Source organism: Netta rufina, assembly GCF_964035555.1.
Source record: "Netta rufina genome assembly, chromosome: 2".
NCBI lineage: Eukaryota > Metazoa > Chordata > Aves > Anseriformes > Anatidae > Netta > Netta rufina.
In genome coordinates, this window is record NC_140124.1 from 18,491,844 (window position 1) to 18,509,982 (window position 18,139).

The window sequence follows — 18,139 nt, forward strand, 5'->3', positions numbered from 1 at the left end:
CCAATGCTAATTTTCAGAATTGCAAAAAACAGGGCTTTTTAACCTGAGATTTAAAGAGACTGAAAGATCTTTCCTTTTATTTCTTTAGATGGAGCTGAAGTTCATACTACAGAATAATAAATACATTTCTGTAAGTATTGCAAAAGTCCTTAAACTCTGTCTTGCATGAACTCAGTCTACTGATCTAGTCCTATGATGCAGAAAAGGTCAAGAGGGCAACAGATGAAAGACTTAAAAAAAAAAAAAAATTGTTTCCCTGTTGCTTTGCATTTGTTTATATATCTGCAGGGAGATTAGCTTAACTGAAGGCACCTATATAGAACATTAACCTTTTCCTGAATACTGTCAGTGACATTCAGTGTGTAATTTTGTGATATATGCCCTCCATTTTTAACAGTTATCAGCTGTTGAACTTAAGGCATTGTTATCTGATGTGCTTTTTCTTTCAGGCTTTGATCCTGCAAACATGAAAATATATGACAAAGAAATCTCATTGGACACAAATGAAGAAAAATAATTTTATCATATAATATCTGTTTCTAACATACCCCTAAAAAGGTTGAACAAACATTTATAACTTATGAATGATTTAAGACAGTTTCCTGCAAAATTAACAAATGAACAATACTTTCCCATTCAACGTTTCTTAGCTGCAAAGTAAATTGGCAGAGGATAACAGACACTTGCTTTATGAGGACACTGCCCTTTGATAACTGAGCAGAGCACAGAAGCAGCAGAAACTCTGTAAACACTGATAAAACAGAACCCTATTGCAATCAGAGAGGTATCCTAAATGAACAGCTGTAACAACTAACACCATTGCACTTGACCTCACTCAGTATCCTTTTTATGAGGCAATGCTATAAACAACTATCACACAAATGGTTCTTTCCACAGAGAGCAAACAATCTAGAAATGAGATACACATGAACAAAGTGGTGAACAGGGGAGTAATTACTGGAGACTAGAACACAATGTTAACACTACAAACCAGCTGAGTAGATTATAGACACCAGCATGGACTATTACTGCATGCTCAACTTTTCTTCACAGAAAGCATATACGTCCTCAGAAACATTCTGCTCTGTCTTTACAGATGCACTGTGTTTATTACAAATCTTACTCAAATGACAACACATTGATCAACAGGAAAGATTTACTTTCCTCGGCTGTCAATAACTGTACTCCTGTGGTTCTTCAATCATCATTTTCAATGAAAAGCTGACTATAAAGCTTCTCTGTGTTTTGGGGCAATTCTTCAGGTGTGATCTAAATGCAGTAATAAGAAATAATTAATTATATAGCATCCTACTTACGTGAGCATTAGAACTAGTAAAACTGTTTATTGATTTCAGCTTCATTTTGTCTCCTACTCTGAATAGGGAATAAAACAACTGGATCCTACCACTTGTGGTAGGCCAAAGTTTTTTGGGAAAAAAAAAAAGTCTTACAAAAGGTCTTTATACACACACAGACACACACAAAGTACTTTTTAACTGCAGTTTAGTGTACGGAATCCCACTGAATAAGTCTTGGAGGGACACTGGCATGCTGATTGCAATTACACTTCAGTACCTTATTTAGGAGATTCCCCCACCACTCCCATACAATAACTGAAGTCTGTCTTCTGTGGAAGTGGTGGCATCACTGTCCCTGGGGGTGTTCAAGGAAAGTTTGGATGTGATGCTTAGGGACATGGTTTAGTGGGTGACATTGGTAGTATGGTGATGGTTGGACCTGATGATCTTGAAGGTCTTTTCTACCCTTAATGATTCTGTAAAGCTCAGAAGGCGGTTATCAGTGGTGTAAAGTCTAGTTGGATGCCAGGAAACAGTGGCATACCCCAGTTGTCAATAAAGCATCCAGTCCTGTTTACCATCTCCATTTAATGATCTGGGTGGCAGGGCAGAGTGTACCTACCCTCTGCAAGTTTGCAGATGACACAAAACTGGGAAGAATGGCTGATGTGCCAGAGGGTTGTGCTGCTATCCAGAGAGACCTGGATAGGGTCGAGAAATGGGCAGACAGGAACCTCACAAAGTTTAACAAGGACAAGTACAAAGTCCTGCTCCTGGGAAGGAACAGCCCCAGGCACCAGTACATGCTGGGGGCCACCCTGCAGGTAAGCAGCCTAGCAGACAAAGGGCCACGATGTCCTGTGGACACCAAGTTGAACATGAGCCAGCAATGTGCCCTGGCTGCAAAGAAAGCTAATGGTATCCTGGGCTGTATTAGGCAAAGTATTACCAGCAAAAGAGGTGATTCTACCCCTCTACTCGGCACTGGTGAGGCTGCACCTCAAGTGCCGTGTCCAGTTCTGTGTCCCTTGTAAAAGATAAACAAGGACATACTGGAGAGAGAACAACAAAGGACCACAGAGATTATGTAGGGACTTTCACTTACATAATCACAAGATTATGTAGGTCTTTCCTGTGAGAGAAGTCTGAGAGAGCTGGGACTGCCCAGCCTACAAAAAAGAAGGCTGGGGGGGAGGATTTTATCAATGTGTGCAAATACCTGAAGGGAGGGTGAAAAGAAGATGGAGCCAGGCTCCATCAGTGTGTGCCCAGTAACAGGACAAGAGGCAATGGGCACCAACCGAAGCACTTGAGGTTCTATCTAAACATCACACAGCACTTCTTCATACTGGTGGCACATGCCCAGCAGGCTGTTCTACCAGTCAAGGGCCAATGATTTTTACTACACAGACACAGTTTTACAGCCAATATCAGTACAAGGAAACATAGCTACAAGAACCTGCACAGGTGCTGTTTCACTGAAGACAGTGTGAAAATTAATACTCTATGGAAAAAAAAAAAAAAAAAAGAAAAAAAAAAAAAAGCCAGTCAGAAGCAACAAAGTCTAAGAGTTTCTCAACCCACCATAATTTCTTTACAATCCTCTCTTCCTCGTTGAGGTATTTCTGCCTTTCTTGTTCCACCAGGTTGCGCTGTCGCTGCACAGGATCTTCAAGCCTCTTCACTGTTTCAATCATTTTGCCATTGATTTCCAGCTCTGCTTTCTTCACCATTGCCCTCAGCATCTCCTGGTTCTGCAGCTGTTGCACAAAAGAAATCAACTTCAATTTTTCCCGTTTGACTGACATCCCTGGCAACAGAATACATTGCAGAGCTCAGAAATAAGTTGGGATAAACAGCCCCACAGCTAGAGAGACTTTTTACCTTCTTCCTTCCCTCTTTAACTTTACCTATAGACATTATTCCATGAGAAAGCGTTGGAGATGAGAAAAGCCCACATTTGTTTAACTTCTAATGTGTATACTTAACTTCCCATTGTCAGCTGATGGACAAAAGATGTTAGGTTCAATACATCACTTTCAGTGCATAACTTCTGCAGAGGTTGTAGCCCCTGTATAATGCTCAGCCCAGCATAAATCAAGTATTAATCATGCCTCATGAGAATGCCAGAAGCCTGACTTCCACTTTGCACATCTCTCTTATTTTTGTACACTATATTGCCCATACATGCCTAGTGGATAATTGTACATATTAATGTCAGCTGGAGCATACTATTACCCTCAGAATGGAATATTTCAGTCTCTTGAGTGACAGAGGAAGGATTGTGCCATCCAGTGTGATGTGGTTACAGACACACTCATCTGTGATATAAAATACCCCCCTCATCCACCCAAACCACCTTTTAAAATATGGTAATTTTCCAGAAAGTGGCCATGTAAAATTCACACTTTCTCAAGATATCTACTATTTGTGCATTCTTAGCCTCACGTTAATTACCTAAAGTTTTTTTTTTTTTTTTTTTTTTTTTTTTAACTGATATTAAGTTTGCAGAACAAAACACAGTTAAGAAAACAAGTTCACATAAAGTGATCAGTGGGGCTCCATCTAATCACAACTTCAGGATATAGGCAAAAAGAACGCAACTCTGTCAGCCGAGCAGCATCTCATACCGTAAGATTTTCTAAAACACCTTGGGAAACTCAGTTCCATTTTTAGAACTAGCAATCAAACCTTCAACTGTCTCCTAAACATCCAGGCTTAACAGCCAAACTGCTTTCAACATAAGTGAAAAGACTGCCTGATAGGAAGAATCACAAAAATGGCTTACATACAAGACAGCGTAAGGCAACAAGACTTCTTTTGAAGTTGATTTAAGAGAATTTCTGGGAATCAGAGGAAAAAAAAAAAAAAAAGCCTTTGCCAGGTTGTTCGTACCCAATCAGTACAGGAATTAGAAGAACAAACTCAAATCTCTCCTCCTGACGGTTCAGAAATTGTGCCTGACTCTGCTGCCAATGACACAACTCTCCAGTGACACAGCTGTGATGAGAGGGAGGGTAACACTTCACTGAAAGTGTTCAGGGGGGTCTCGGCTGTGACAAGCAGGAGGTGTTAGCTCAAAACTCAGCTCAACAGAAGTGTAAGCAGTGAGGGAAAAAAATGAAGCTGGAAAACATTTGAAACAGCACAGATTTATAAACATCGTCAGCTGCTTTATACCAGACTGGATCCTTCTGAAGACAGTGCATATGTGTATTTTTCCCCACTATGGGATTAATGTTTGGATTTGATAAATTAAAATCTCTGACAGTGAGACCAGCACAGCTGAGACACATGTCTCTTTCATTGTGGCAAGAAGGGAAACATAAGTGAATGAATAAAATGAGGGAATGAGCATGTACCACTTCAGTCATATATTTTATTCACAGCTCTTTAATGAGCGGGGAAATTTGAAAAAGGGAAGTGACTTGGAAAATGTGAGACTTATCTGAAGTCAGGAAGAAGGGCCAGCATGACTTAAGTCTCAGGTGTCCAGAATTTCAGTCCTCTGTGTTCCTCAGCTGTGTGACTCCCAGCATGCCAAAATGGGGTTTGTCTGCTTTTATGTGCATGTGTGTGTACAACGGCAAAGACGCTGCTTTATTATGAGGGTATACGTTTATTATACTGACATCCACAGCTAAGGTGCTTGAACAGCGTTAGAAACTTTCAGTTTTAAAAGTTCAACCATTTCTGATAACAAGATTAGGGAATAAAATATAAATAATAAATATTTCAAAAATATACTATGTTTAGGACTCCCTAGCCTCAGTGCTTGGAGTGAGCTCTTGAAGTTTGGGAATGACTCACGTTGGTATCAAAGAGAGATTTTTACTATTTTTATGAAAGTTCACCCAACACCTAGCTAGTTCTGGCAAAAATAGGTTTCGTCATATTAGGAGAACCGGGACAGAAGGTGAGGAGGGAGAGGTACAGATGGGTGCAGGGAGAGGAAAGAAGGAACCAAGGGGAACCAGTAACCAAGGGTTTAAGCAGGGCAGAGTCACCAGCCAGAGGACAACATAAGGCAAAGTGAGCAGGAGCAGAGGGAAAGAGCTGTGTGTGAGGACAGGAGGCAGTCTTGGGCCACCTACAGCATATTTCCCTCCACACTCTGGAACTGAACTTGATTCTTGAACTTGATCAGATCTGAGACTCCCTGAGTGCACACCCCTTGTGTCCCTCAGACCTCCTCCGCCAGTTACTCCGTCGCCTCAAGTGGAAGACATTTTATGGATCTGCCAGAGTTATTCTGGTTCAGGAGAGCACAACCTTTTGTAATTCACATTTGCTTGAAAACAAGACAAATAATTCTAGATACTCACACCTTTGTTAAAACACTGTTCAAGTTTCAAAGTCAAATGCAAGTCTAGGTAAGGAAATGCAATGCAGGTTTTCCTCTCACCACCAAACAAAAATCTCTTGCTAATTAATGTGGCTTATAAGTGCAAGCAGAAAATAAAATAATAATAATATGCTTTTTAGAGCTCTAGCAACCTCTCCTATATTTATTACCCCTGTCTCACTCCCAGCATCACCAGTCTCCCCAGACCCCTACATTGTCCCTCTTCTCCAGCAGCTGCTCCAGCCATTATCTGTCCCTGCTCTCTCACAAGTACCCCAGCACTGCCTCTGGCACCCACTTTGGAAACAACCTGATAACCAGTCTAGTTCACTTTAAGCTAATTATTATTTGTGATACGGGTAACTTGAAGATCAGCTATCAGTTCATAGCCCTGCTCCTCACTAGGAGACAAGCATGTCCTGTCTAGCAGGAGCATCCCAGACCGTGATGGGAGAGGCTTCTGGGCCACCCAGTTCCCCACACGCCACTGTGCAAACCCACCACCAGGTACTGCCTGCCTGCAGCTCAGGATCTCTGCAGAATCTAATTATCTAATTCCTAATGTTTGTTACCATACATAGACTAAATCTCGTCTCACCAATTCTATAATGCACTTCAGAACATAATTGAATTTCTAATTCAAAGTTACACTTGTGAGACTATTTGAGTATCATGTACCATTTATGACAGTATTATTATTGCATTTTCTATCCTTTCGGCGGCACTCATTTTCCTGCAAGTAATAAATTTACTAAGGGAAAAGCTTGCATGCATACACATATCTAAAGCTGAACCTTAATCAGATCTAACTGCTTCCCCTTAAAACGTGTTCAGTTAAAGAAAGGCAGGAACAGACAAAAAGTTTCGATGTACAAATAAGCTAAAGATAATACGCCATGATTACATGGTATAAGGTTTGTTTTCAAACCTGCCACTATGGGAGTGCAGAGTGAACTACCCCACTGTACTCATCACGTGCTCCAGTCTGACCAGCAACAAAAACATCCAGAACACAGGCCGAGTTATGGCCTATCTCTGGCAATGAGGAAAACTCCATGGTACCATGAAACCAGACTTCCTTGAACATCTCTGAAAATCTGAGCTTTTAAGAAGAATGGGAGAGGGCTGGCAAGAAGGGTATCTAACCTCTTACAACATCCATGATGCAAATGTCTTTATTTCAAGAATCTCTGGTTAAAATCCAACCACGGAGTAAAACAGACTGGCCTTTTGGTTGCATCTGCTAACATATACATTTAACTGGTGTGTGAATCAATTCATCTGGATGGATTCCTGCTGGATACATTTTAAAAAGAGGATTTTGCCAGAACAGACAAAGCCTACATGAATGAATGGGTCTTTTCCATCATGTGTTTCTCTGGTTCTATAAAACAAATGAGTAAGAATTTACAGTGATATCATCAATTCAAAATTGAACCACAGACAATATTAAATATAGTTTTATGTCCTGTTCTTGTTACTTGGTTATCCTGCCAAGTTCTGTGCCTGTGCAATCATCTTTTTCAGTTCTTTGGAAGTGTTTCTTTTAGTCTGTCACCATAAGAAAAATTCACACAAACAGGAACAAACTGACTGACGATCCAGGAGAAACAGAAACTGAACAATATGAAGTACTGTCAGACATACTATGCACACAACCTGGAAAAACAGAAAAATACATTTCCCTTTTACTTAGAATTATTTTACAAAAAATGCAGCACTTTTTTTTTTTTTTACCATCAGAAGTGTGATATTTCAACATTCTTTAGCTTAAAACAGTACTTATTAACACTACTACCACTTTCTGCCTTACAAGCTGTGAACTCTTTTTCAGAATGCTCCCACCCATTCAGGAAAGTCCTGACATTAAACGCACTCTCATACTTCAGTGTATATATATATAACACCCAAGTTTCCCTTGAGCTATGGGTTCTTCCATCCAACTCTCACAAATCTGCCCATGTCATACTGGCACAACGCTATCATGTATTTGCTATCATTTCTGAAATACGGGAAGTTAGCCAGATTTAATGAGCCCACTCTGGATAGCTCCTCTTTTTTTCTTCTCAAGACTTCCTTGGCAGCAACAATTTGCGCAGATGGTACAAGTTTCTTCACTCCCATGTGCCCTAATGCTGTATCTGATCAAAAGCAAGCATCCTGCTCCAGGCAGGGCTGTGGAGACAAGCTGCAGCTGGGGAAATGCTACCTCCTTGGCAAGCAGGCCCTGTGAGAAAGATACATTCTCTGCCTCCAGCGCTGCACTTGCAACCTCCATCCCATTTTGCAAGGCCACATACTAAGCACAGCTGGTGGCCAGATCGCAGGGGTTTGCCAAGAGCTGCGTTTGGCACACGGGGTTACAGAAGGACAGAAGGGCTGCAGCAGCCTGCAGCACAAACATGCAAGAATACCCACTTATATATAATGTGCCAGGGCAGAGACCCTAAGGCCATCAGTTTTACTGAACAGTAAAAGCATGGGTGCTGTTATCACATGCAGAGGTCACCTGCTTGACACAGCTGTTTGCTCCAAACACCTTCTACCACCTCTTTGATACTAGCAAACTGAGCACAGGACCTTGTCATAGCACCTTCAGCCTCAGCCACGTTTTTCTTTTACTTTTCCACTAAAGGGAATTGAATTATGAACCCAAAATGTGGTCTAAATTCTGATTTGTATTATCTTTATACTACTCTAAAATTAATCAGCAAATCAAAGGAGATTAACACAGTGCTGTTCTAATATTCAAAACCTCCCTGGCACTAACAGCAGTAGCTGCAGCCCTACATTACCAAACACACCATGTCACTTTCCAGATAAGGAGGACTGGCAGAGTCCTGAAGTTTTCTGTGCTGTCCGCTTTGTCTTACAAGAAATTGCTTTACCTCTTCTTACATCTTCTAAGGCAATACACGGTGCTTTCCAGTTTCCAATTAATTGAAGGGCTGAAGATTTTACAGCTGCATACACTTACTTTCATGGTGTCTGAGATGAGCAGTGTATATTTACATTGGTAACCTGACTGTTTATGTCAACAGAATATTTTGCTTAACTCTTCATTGTTCTTATTGTTTCTTGCAGGTTCTGAGCTGTTGATCTGTGTTAAGAAGGTGCTGGTAAAGTGAGAATGTAAGTTGGGTGCATCAAACCTTTGCAGTAACTTTTGAAATCATCCTTCCCCCTTGCTGCTCAAGCTGGCTATTCTTTTGGATTCTGTAAATACAGGCCTCAAACACTGGCTTAATGTATATCTACTGATCCTCAGCTACATTTCAGGTTCCTTGTATCAAAGTTGTTTATTCAGGAACTTAAAAACTGTCTCAACTATAAACAGTATGGAGCAGGAACATGGCTCTTCCAACATGTTTATACAGCCCATAGCATAGTAGGGTCCAAACTAATCACAGACTCGATATTATTGTAACATAAATACTGCTTTAATGTCTACAGACATCCAACTAAGCTAGAAATTAAACTATTTCTCCATATCTGAGCAGCAGTAGTTAAATTGAGCTAATTCTCATATCTCTAGGATGATGCAAGCGGCATGTGCTAGAGCAGTATATGCTTTTGTATGTATGGTAATTGGGTCTCTCCTTTTCTATATAACCCTGCTACTTAGAATCACGTACAAAAGGTGAGAGGGAGGGAGGGAGAGGGAGAGAGAAAGAGAGGGAGAAAGAAGGAGAACATTTCCTGACAACCTGATTTCCCACTATTTCTCAGGTAAGCGTACCTGTAGTTGCTTCATCTGATGCAGCTGCAGCCGCAGATCTGACACGTTGCGTTTCATACCATGCAGGCTTACTTGCATCGATGAGGCTCCGGCAGGGTGATGGATGACGGCTGACTCCACTGTTGCCACTGTGTTCTTCCCCCCAGATAAGTTAGCAGCACCTGCAAGTAAACAGCAGCACAGGTTGAGCTCCCCAGCAGAGAAGGTGCAAACATGGTCCTTCTTCTGCACACTGAATTCACATGCACTTCACACAGATGGACATGAAAATAAAACTACAGTTGCCACTGCTCAGGGCAGTGGCATCTCCCCTTCCGATGTAATTGGAGAGACTGTACAATATCAGAGTGTGTCTGTGCTGGAACCTCAGCCATATCAGAGCAGTGCCTTACCACAAGACTGCTTCCTACCACATGTAGTGGAGATAGGAAAATTAGCTATAACTGCACGTTACACAAAACAGCAGCAAATCAAATCGGTGCTGAAAGTAGCTTTGGGATCGCCTTCTCAGGAGCCATCTGGGAGCAAGTTGATTCAAATTCACAGGACTCCTGAACTGCATATGTGTTGATTAATTCAGTCAAACTGCCAAGTCTGGGGGGAAGGTTTCTACAGAGAATCTTACTTTGCTGCTTAAAGTATGATTGCATTATTTCTATCAGCTGTGTCCAACAGCTACGGTATTAAACCAAGAGAAGAGAAATGAAATAACGGTCATTTATTTAGGACTGTGTTTACAAGGGAGTACAGCATAAAACAAGTAAGTGAGCTGAGTCATCACAAGACTTTCTTCATTAAGTAATGCTGTTCTTCCACACAGCATCAATATTAAGGTTGTTCTTTTCAGACTCAAGTACCTGGGAAAAAGCTTTATTTACAGGGTACAATCAAATCCCAGTTCATCAGCTAGTAGCCATATTACATCTGTCTTCTGGCAATTCACACTTAAACACCCATATTCTTCAAACTGTCTTTTTAATGCATCCTTTCCCCTTCCCTCTGCCAACAGCAAAATGACAGGAGGATGCACTCCAGTTTCTAAGTCCAGCTCTGTGTAGCCCTGCACAGCTTTCTGATCAGTGTCAGATCTGCCTTGTCCCTCAAGCTCAGATGACAGTGTGGCTGCAGCTTCCCAAACTACTGCACTGTGTCATCCCCCTATCACTTATTTCCTTCTCTATGAGATTAAAACCAAACATCCAAGGAAACAAAATAACTGATCAATGGGTTTATGTGCACAAGGACTTTGGTCATCATCTGTTCCCACAGGCACTCATCCTACCAAGTTCAATTAAATCAACCCAAATATAGCATTGCAATATTTTTTATTTATTTATTTATTTATTTATTTTTATTTTTGTTTGTCTGTTGGAAGTAAATTTTCAGTGCACTACAGAGAATGACACATCACGTCTGTCTGGAATAAGTATGAACCCAAGAATAGTAGGTTTTATCTCCACACACTCATCTCTAGTAGTCTAGTCAACTAGTAAAGTCTCCAAACATGCCCGAGTGAGTACAGCTCAGCAGAACAACAAACTGTTATTCCGTTGCCAACAGGTGTGGATTTCTCAAACATAACTTTTGCAAAATTCATCCACGAGGAAGCCTTTTTAAAGGAAGGAATTTATGCCAAGCTGTTTTTATTTTAAAATAGGCTAAAAGGTTTCTGAAGAATCGTGTTTCCTGCTGTACCCACATTTACAGTTCCCTTCCGTAAAAGCACGTGTCCCTTGGGCTGCACCCATGTTGTATACGGTGTGACATGCTGCAGGTCTTGGGAGACATGCTCAAACAAAAAGCTGTTCTAGCCTCTTGTAATGCATGCTACCTAAATGACCTTCTGCAAGATCTGCTAGATCTGCTCGGTGCTTCTACAACAGCACTCTTCAGTTCAGTGCTGAGCAAGCTGCTGCACATTTTTGCCATGTTCCAGTATGATTCAGTGCTCTTTTGGCTGTCAAAGAACTGCTTAAAAGAAAGCAACACTCAAGAAATAAACAGTCCTTGTTCACTGCCATTCTGTACCTGCTCCACGCTTCAGCCTAATCTATGCCAATAATTGTGTCTACATGTATGCTGCATTTTTTCCTACAAAGCATGTATCTCCCTCCCGCATACACTATTTTTTTTTTTTTTTGCGTTTTTTTTTTTTAAGAAAAGGGTATTTAGTTCATAAACCCTACAGACAGAAACCACCAGAGAGTCTGAAAAATGTGGATAAGCCTCCAAGAGTTCTGATCCCTAGCCACAAATCTGGACTATTTTTGAAAGCACATCTACCTTTCTGCTATTCTTTGCCTCAAGCAAAAGCTCCAAAACCTCAGCCCCCAACTCTGTGGTTATGCAGCCAAGGCATGAATCAGTCCCCTCCAGTCTCTCCCCACATGTTGGACACCAGTCAATTTGCATATTTTCAGACGATGGGGTGCCTGCTTTCCTTTTAGTGTAGATGGACTGTGATCTGCTTCTGTAAACAATAAATGTGTCCTACTCCCTGCAAATCAATCCTCCTCCTCCTTTGCTACCCCAGCCACCTCTTCTACATATGCTACCATGAAGCTTCTGCTGTAGGCAGTGCTCAGAGCCCACGAAGCACAAAGGGACTCCTAAGGGGGTGAAACACAACCACACTCACCCAGCGAGCATGGGAGCACAGTGAAGATCACCAGCTGATTTCTCAGAGATTCATATTTTCATCAAAAAGGAATAAAAGGGCAGCTGAATGAGGGACTGCTTCGTCTAGGGAGTATAGCTCTCATTTGGAAGCAGGCCCAGGCTGTAGCTTTGCGATTAGATGTAGAGCCAGATGGATTGAAGGGAAAGAAACAGTGTTGGCTTGCATAGCTTTTAAAATAAACCCTTGTTGGAGCTAGGTAAGGGGTCCTGAGGAAAAAAAAAAAAACTGCAGTGCAAAAGGGAAAGGCTGGGTACTTGCCCAGGCTCAAGAAGGCAAGGAGCTGGACTGCCACTCCCTGACACCTGACCTTTGTTATCATGCAAAGACACCGCTCTCCTTCCATTTTCCAGAATTTAGTTGTCTTTCTAAAATGCTAAGATTTTGTTTTGAAGCAGGCTATAAAAAAAAAAAAGACCACCAGAAGACAAGAAGTGTTTCTTCCCAAATCATTAATATTCTTATCAAAGAGCCACATTTTAAAATATCATGGGGGAGACGTGGCAGTTACTCAGTCCCCTTATCAGCTGGTTGGAATCCACTAAACAAACAGACAAATGCAATGTTAAGGTTGCAACTCCATCATTAACAAGCTGTTATGGTCAGACACCACAGCGTCCTTAAAAGAACAGGATGTTCTACAGATATCCGTGTGCAACTTCACCTTGGTGACCCAGAATTAATTCAGGATCATGCTATACTTGCAAACACTGACCAAGTTCAAAGACTAGCATGATCTATCTTTGAATATGAGGTAAGCAAGCAGATATGGACAACTGTTTAAATTCACAGATCATTACAAGAGTGTGTGAAAACAGCACACAGATGTGCACAGAAGACAAGAACTTCTCTGGCAAGCACAGGTCACAAAGGGTGAGGAATCAAATTTGAGCACTACATGTGTAACACTTCTCCCTTCTCTATCTCCCTCTCTTGATTTGTACTGGAGATGTCAGCACAGAAAGAAAGACTCCTTGAACCCTTTTCAGAATAAACTAAAATCTCCTTCCTCCTCTTCCACCAAGGCAGCAAATGGCAAATTGGTTTTGTGTGTTTTGCTTTGCAATCCAGGATGTAATTGATCCAGAATTTAATCTATCTCTCATTCTTACCACTTGATGAACAAAATATGACTTAAAAGAGAGTAGATGAGCATTACCTAGCATATTTGTTAGTTATCTCATGGACAATCTTTCTAGTAACTTTTTGTTGTTAGTTGTTTTTTTTTTTGAGTCATGTGCTATCAGGCTGTTCCTAAATGAAGAGTCCCTAGATACCATTCACTTTTGATGAACTGAAAGAGGTTATAAGGATTCAGTCATTGGATTTATCCTAGCGTGAACAGGAGATACATAGCTCGACTATGGAATGTTACTGCTCTTTGAACCCAACTCACATGAAGAAATGAGCCTAAAGCAACAAAACATAAGAAATGCAGACAGCAGGGTCACTGTCACAGGCTTATTTTCCCCAGTGAAAAAGCATTTTCGTTTAGGTTCTAGTATTTGAGGCTAAAGAATCTGCTACAGACTGGTAAAGCAAAAACGTGTTAAACACAACTACTTGATTTATACAAAATACCAAATGGAGTATTCACAACCTAGATATACAGAACTACCTAGGATTTAGAACATTTGGTTTCTTTTCCTTCCCAAGTGAGCTAGTTCTCTATTTTTTGCATGAATGTCTCCCATCACTAGAAAGCATACTACAAAATACAATGTTGGTTCAACATTGATGAGTCAATTTCATACTGCACAGATGTTTTATTGTTCAGGATAGGAAGCAATTCACGTTTCTGCTTACCACTGCTCTAGAAAGGACTGCTCAATCAACATTTTATACCACTTTTCCTTTCAAATAGTCTTTGAAATTGCTAAAACTGGTATCTCAGTGTGCAGTTGTCAAGTGGAATTGTATACTTTGAGAGCTGACTGTCTAATGGCTGTACTTAATAAAGATTGGGGTGAACTGGAGAGCAAAACAGAGGTCTGCAAAAGTGTTTCTGGATGCTGCAAGCATGCTTAAACCCAAGCATATTTACTCGAAGGAGAAACGTTATGTAGCACATTTTGCATATTCTGACAGATTGTTGATGTCTTTCAGGTAAGCAGAGACTTATTAGACCTCATTATGTGTAATTTCAAAAGCAGATGCAAAAGCAGACTATTCTATTATATAGGAAGGCAGTCCTCAGTATCAGCTGATATGGGTGACAATACTGAAGCAGTAGCATATTGTGGTCAGCATCACACCTTGTTTCCCCTTACCTGCTATAGTTCAATTTTCTGATTTTTCTGTGACTGTGTCATGCTGGAAGGACAGGATTTAGGGATGCAGATGCTGGAGTTACAACTATACAGTGCTGATAGGGATCCTTCCAGTTGCATGACCACATGACTGGCTGCACGGCCAGCCCCACTGCCCTATGTCTATCTCCCCAGGTGATCAGAAGTGCACCTATTACACAACCTGAACTGTGGTATCTCACATGATGGGTACGACACAGTTGTGTGACAGAGACATTATCTCTGTCAGTACCTGATAGATACTGATCTGGTCTTTTGTCAGTAAATTAAACTGGCCACTCCTGCCCCCCATGATGGGGCATTCATCTATTATACGTAATTTTGTCATCTCAGGGACACACTTTCAGTCATACAACAAAGTAGTGAGTGAAAAGTGTTTGGGAATGACAGCATGAACTGGCTACTGGTCATAAGAATCATGCTGTTCTGTTGGGCTGGGTATGACCTACAGACTGAAGAATCCCTATCCTTGCTTTGTGTGGGGCAGTTTTTCCAGTGAATATTATTTAATTTCTCAGTTGTTGGAAGTGTATTCATTCACATATGCATACACAAATAATTTAGGTTGAAAGGGAGCCTCTAGAGGTCATCTGGTCCAAGCTCCCATTCAAAGCAGGGCCTGCTTAGATCAGGACTCCCAACTTAGTGCCCCCTGCCAAGTGTTTATCTGAATTAGAACAAGCACAGGAGAGCTGAAAGGCCTAATAGCCACACAATGCAAAGAGGAAAACAAGGCAAGGTATGTGCACGTCGTTTGATTGTTTTATGGGTTCTTTGTATGATACAAAACCTATGCAAGTGGGAAATACTATAAATTCTTAGCATATAATGACAATGAAATAGGGAAAAGTCTAAGAGCATTTTGCAGCTGTTTTGAAAAATGATGGCTTTTTTCAATGAGTTGCCTGAAACTGATAAATTACAGCTTATTTCTTCACAGCCTGAAGTATTGCTCTCCCCATCCAGGGGCCAGCAGGAAGGGAAGAGTTGGAACAGGACCAGAGAATGGCTTAGGAGCAGAGTTCCAGCACCAGGACATTAGCTTACTCTCTCTTGCACATGCTTGATAGTTTCCAGGTCCGGTTTGACTTCTGTTGGTTAGGAGGATGTACTGCAATTCCAGATAAACAGGAATCCTGAACGTGAACTAACAGCTCCAGCAAAAAGGCTAGTTAAGAGCATAATAGAATTGCTAATAAATGTGTGTGGTTTACTACCTGCCAGAGCACAGACCACCCTGTGGGAACAACATTACCAGGAAGTAGGGAACTGCCTTTATTTGCATTCAGTGCATGACAAAAGGTGAAGAGGAGGCATATAAACACACCCACCCACCCTGCAGATGTCTAGAGCAGCAGCCCATACACAAAGAGCTCCAATCACATGGAGATCTACTTTCACAACAGCCTTAAGTGTATCTTTTAAACACTTAGCAGCTCTCTGAGTAGGAAGCTAAGGTAAGACCAGCTCATGATGGCTTCATCACAGTTGATGCCAACAGTTTAGGAGCATGCTAATAATTAGTAACAGATCAATATGGCTTAAATAGGGAAAGTGCTATCTTGCTGACTGCCAAATTCCTTAGTGACATCAAACCCATAGCAATCTACTGGCAAGATAACCTTAGAGAAAAGTTCAGGTGACCAGAATAGAAATGAAATATTTAGCCTTCTACAGCATTCCAGATACACCTGGGGTTAGTACTGACAGATATATACTATAGGTGGGATGAATCACTGCAAAATTCACCATATGCAGAAACTCTGTATCTCATTTAAACCATTCAGTGCAGGTGTGAAATTCATTCCACCTCAACCTGTCAGAAATTCCTTTCTTAACAAAGACATGACTGAATCCCATATCCTTAACTTAAACTTCACTTCTGACACTTCAGCTGTGGAAAGTAAAGTTGCCATTTCCATAAACGGGGATGCTAGTAAAGTTTGAGTTATTTATATACTAGAAGAAGTTGTAAATTTAAAATAAATTATCTTACCTGTAGCGTCAATGCTGTTCTTGCTGGACACAATTTTCAACATCATCTTCTCACTAAGCAATAAAAAGAAAAATCATAAATTTAACTTACTAACAATAAAACTGTGGTGAAGTTTATCATCAGTAAATTTAATGGCCTTGTTTAGCATATATATTTTTAATCTAAATCACCAGTAGCTTGTGAATTGCTTTTTTTAAAAATCAATTTTTAATAGAAGTTAAGCAAGGAATGGGGCATAAGCAGCAGAAAGCACAGAGATGTAGCTACATTAATTCTTTTTTAACACAAAGAAGAGTAATGCAGTTAATCTCCATTTATTCTTTGGCATATTCTTCCTCTCTGCCTAGCATTCTCATGGGGATGATAAAGATACTTTAAAATGATTGATCATTCAGGTTTTTTTTACTGTTACATTAAAATACTATTTTTGTTGATTGATTACTAAAATCATTAGAGAGAAACAGATTTAATGAATTCTTTTTTTACCTAGAAGCATCTTTGCTATTACTTGTATTTGGCCCTTTAAAAAGCGCAGACTGAACAAGACCAGTTAAACTGGCAATCTGTTTCTCCATGGCTTGTATCCTCTCTCTGTAAGACAAGAGAACCGTTTGTTAAAGCCAGATATATTTGCTTTCAGACTTGTTTTTCTAGGTGAATGATTACCACGGGGTTGGAAAGACACTACAGAGTTGTGCAAAGGCTCATTGGTATCAGTTTGCATATACCTTGTTACAGCAGCTTACCGCATCTTGGGTTGGACAGCTTTTGCATGGCAACAGACAATAAAAAAGACATCTGCATAGTTAAAAAACAGAACAGCAACCCAGATAATAAAATTCTAGTGACTGCACAAAAAAGGCATCTAAAACAATCAGTTAATGCCTCTTGGAACTAATGAAAATCATTTTTTCAGCATTACTTTTTTTTTTTGTTTTTTTTTCCTCTCTCTCTCTTACCTTCACTGGGCCAATAGTTTTGCCCGTGTACAAGGTTTCAGGATTAAAAACTTTAGACTTCTTCTCGTTACTATTTGCAGCTTCCCCCAACCAGTATTTTTGTCTGTGAAGCATTTAATCTGCCCAAGCTGACGATTTCCCAGACCAAATCCCCTGCACCTGACATCGCAACTGTCTGCTCTGGAAAGGACAGCAGCGTGACAGACCAGGCACAAAACACCAAGCACAGACTGTGCAGCACAATGGTATTAAAACAGATTTGTTTTTGCATACACATCCTGAGAAATTCCTAACAAGCAGAATAAAATAGAGGAAGAAGAACTGTAATAGGTACAACATTCAGTGTTTTCCATGAGGTACCAAAGGCCACTAAGCAACAACAATGACATTTTTTGGATAGAAGGACTGATACTTGTGTGTTCATCTTTGCCCATCATTTACACGAATGCATATATTGGTCAGGTACCTGGTGACTTCCTTGGCAGTAGGCTCCATAGCAGCCTTTTGCTCACACAGGTACCTACTTTCACATGCCAGTATGCCAGCAACACACCACAACGCAGACACATGTCAGCGTGGGACCTCAGCCAGGACTTTCTGAAAATGTGTCCTTCTATGCCAGCAGTTAAGTGACCGGGGAAACACACAAAGCAAACACTAACAGCGGGCAGTGATTTTGGAAGAGGTTGGGAACAAAACACCTCAGAAAGCAAGAAGACCAGCAGCAATGGCTCACGAATGAAGATGGGACAGACAGAGGCCACACGGGCAGAGGTGGCACGTTCAGCCCCAGATTCGACTTGCCACAGGGGCCAC

The 18,139-nt window shown here is 40.9% G+C and overlaps 1 protein-coding gene across 14 annotated transcripts in view; it reads right to left on the reverse strand.

The window, feature by feature from the left end:
- KIAA1217 overlaps window positions 1-18,139 on the reverse strand; it is a 181,957-nt gene that overhangs the window by 27,478 nt on the left and 136,340 nt on the right. For 12 of the 14 annotated variants that reach the window (XR_014618204.1, XM_084282128.1, XM_084282133.1 and 9 more), the window contains 4 exons: window positions 16,851-16,955; window positions 16,365-16,417; window positions 9,383-9,543; window positions 2,883-3,058 (listed from right to left, as the gene is read on the reverse strand). Coding sequence is in view for 13 of the 14 variants with exons in the window: in XM_084282128.1 (XP_084138254.1) it covers window positions 2,883-3,058; window positions 9,383-9,543; window positions 16,365-16,417; window positions 16,851-16,955 (495 nt within the window). In the remaining variant the exon portion in view is untranslated. The remainder of the gene's footprint in view (window positions 1-2,882; window positions 3,059-9,382; window positions 9,544-16,364; window positions 16,418-16,850; window positions 16,956-18,139) is intronic. The other 2 variants (XM_084282131.1, XM_084282129.1) reach the window with 1 other exon arrangement.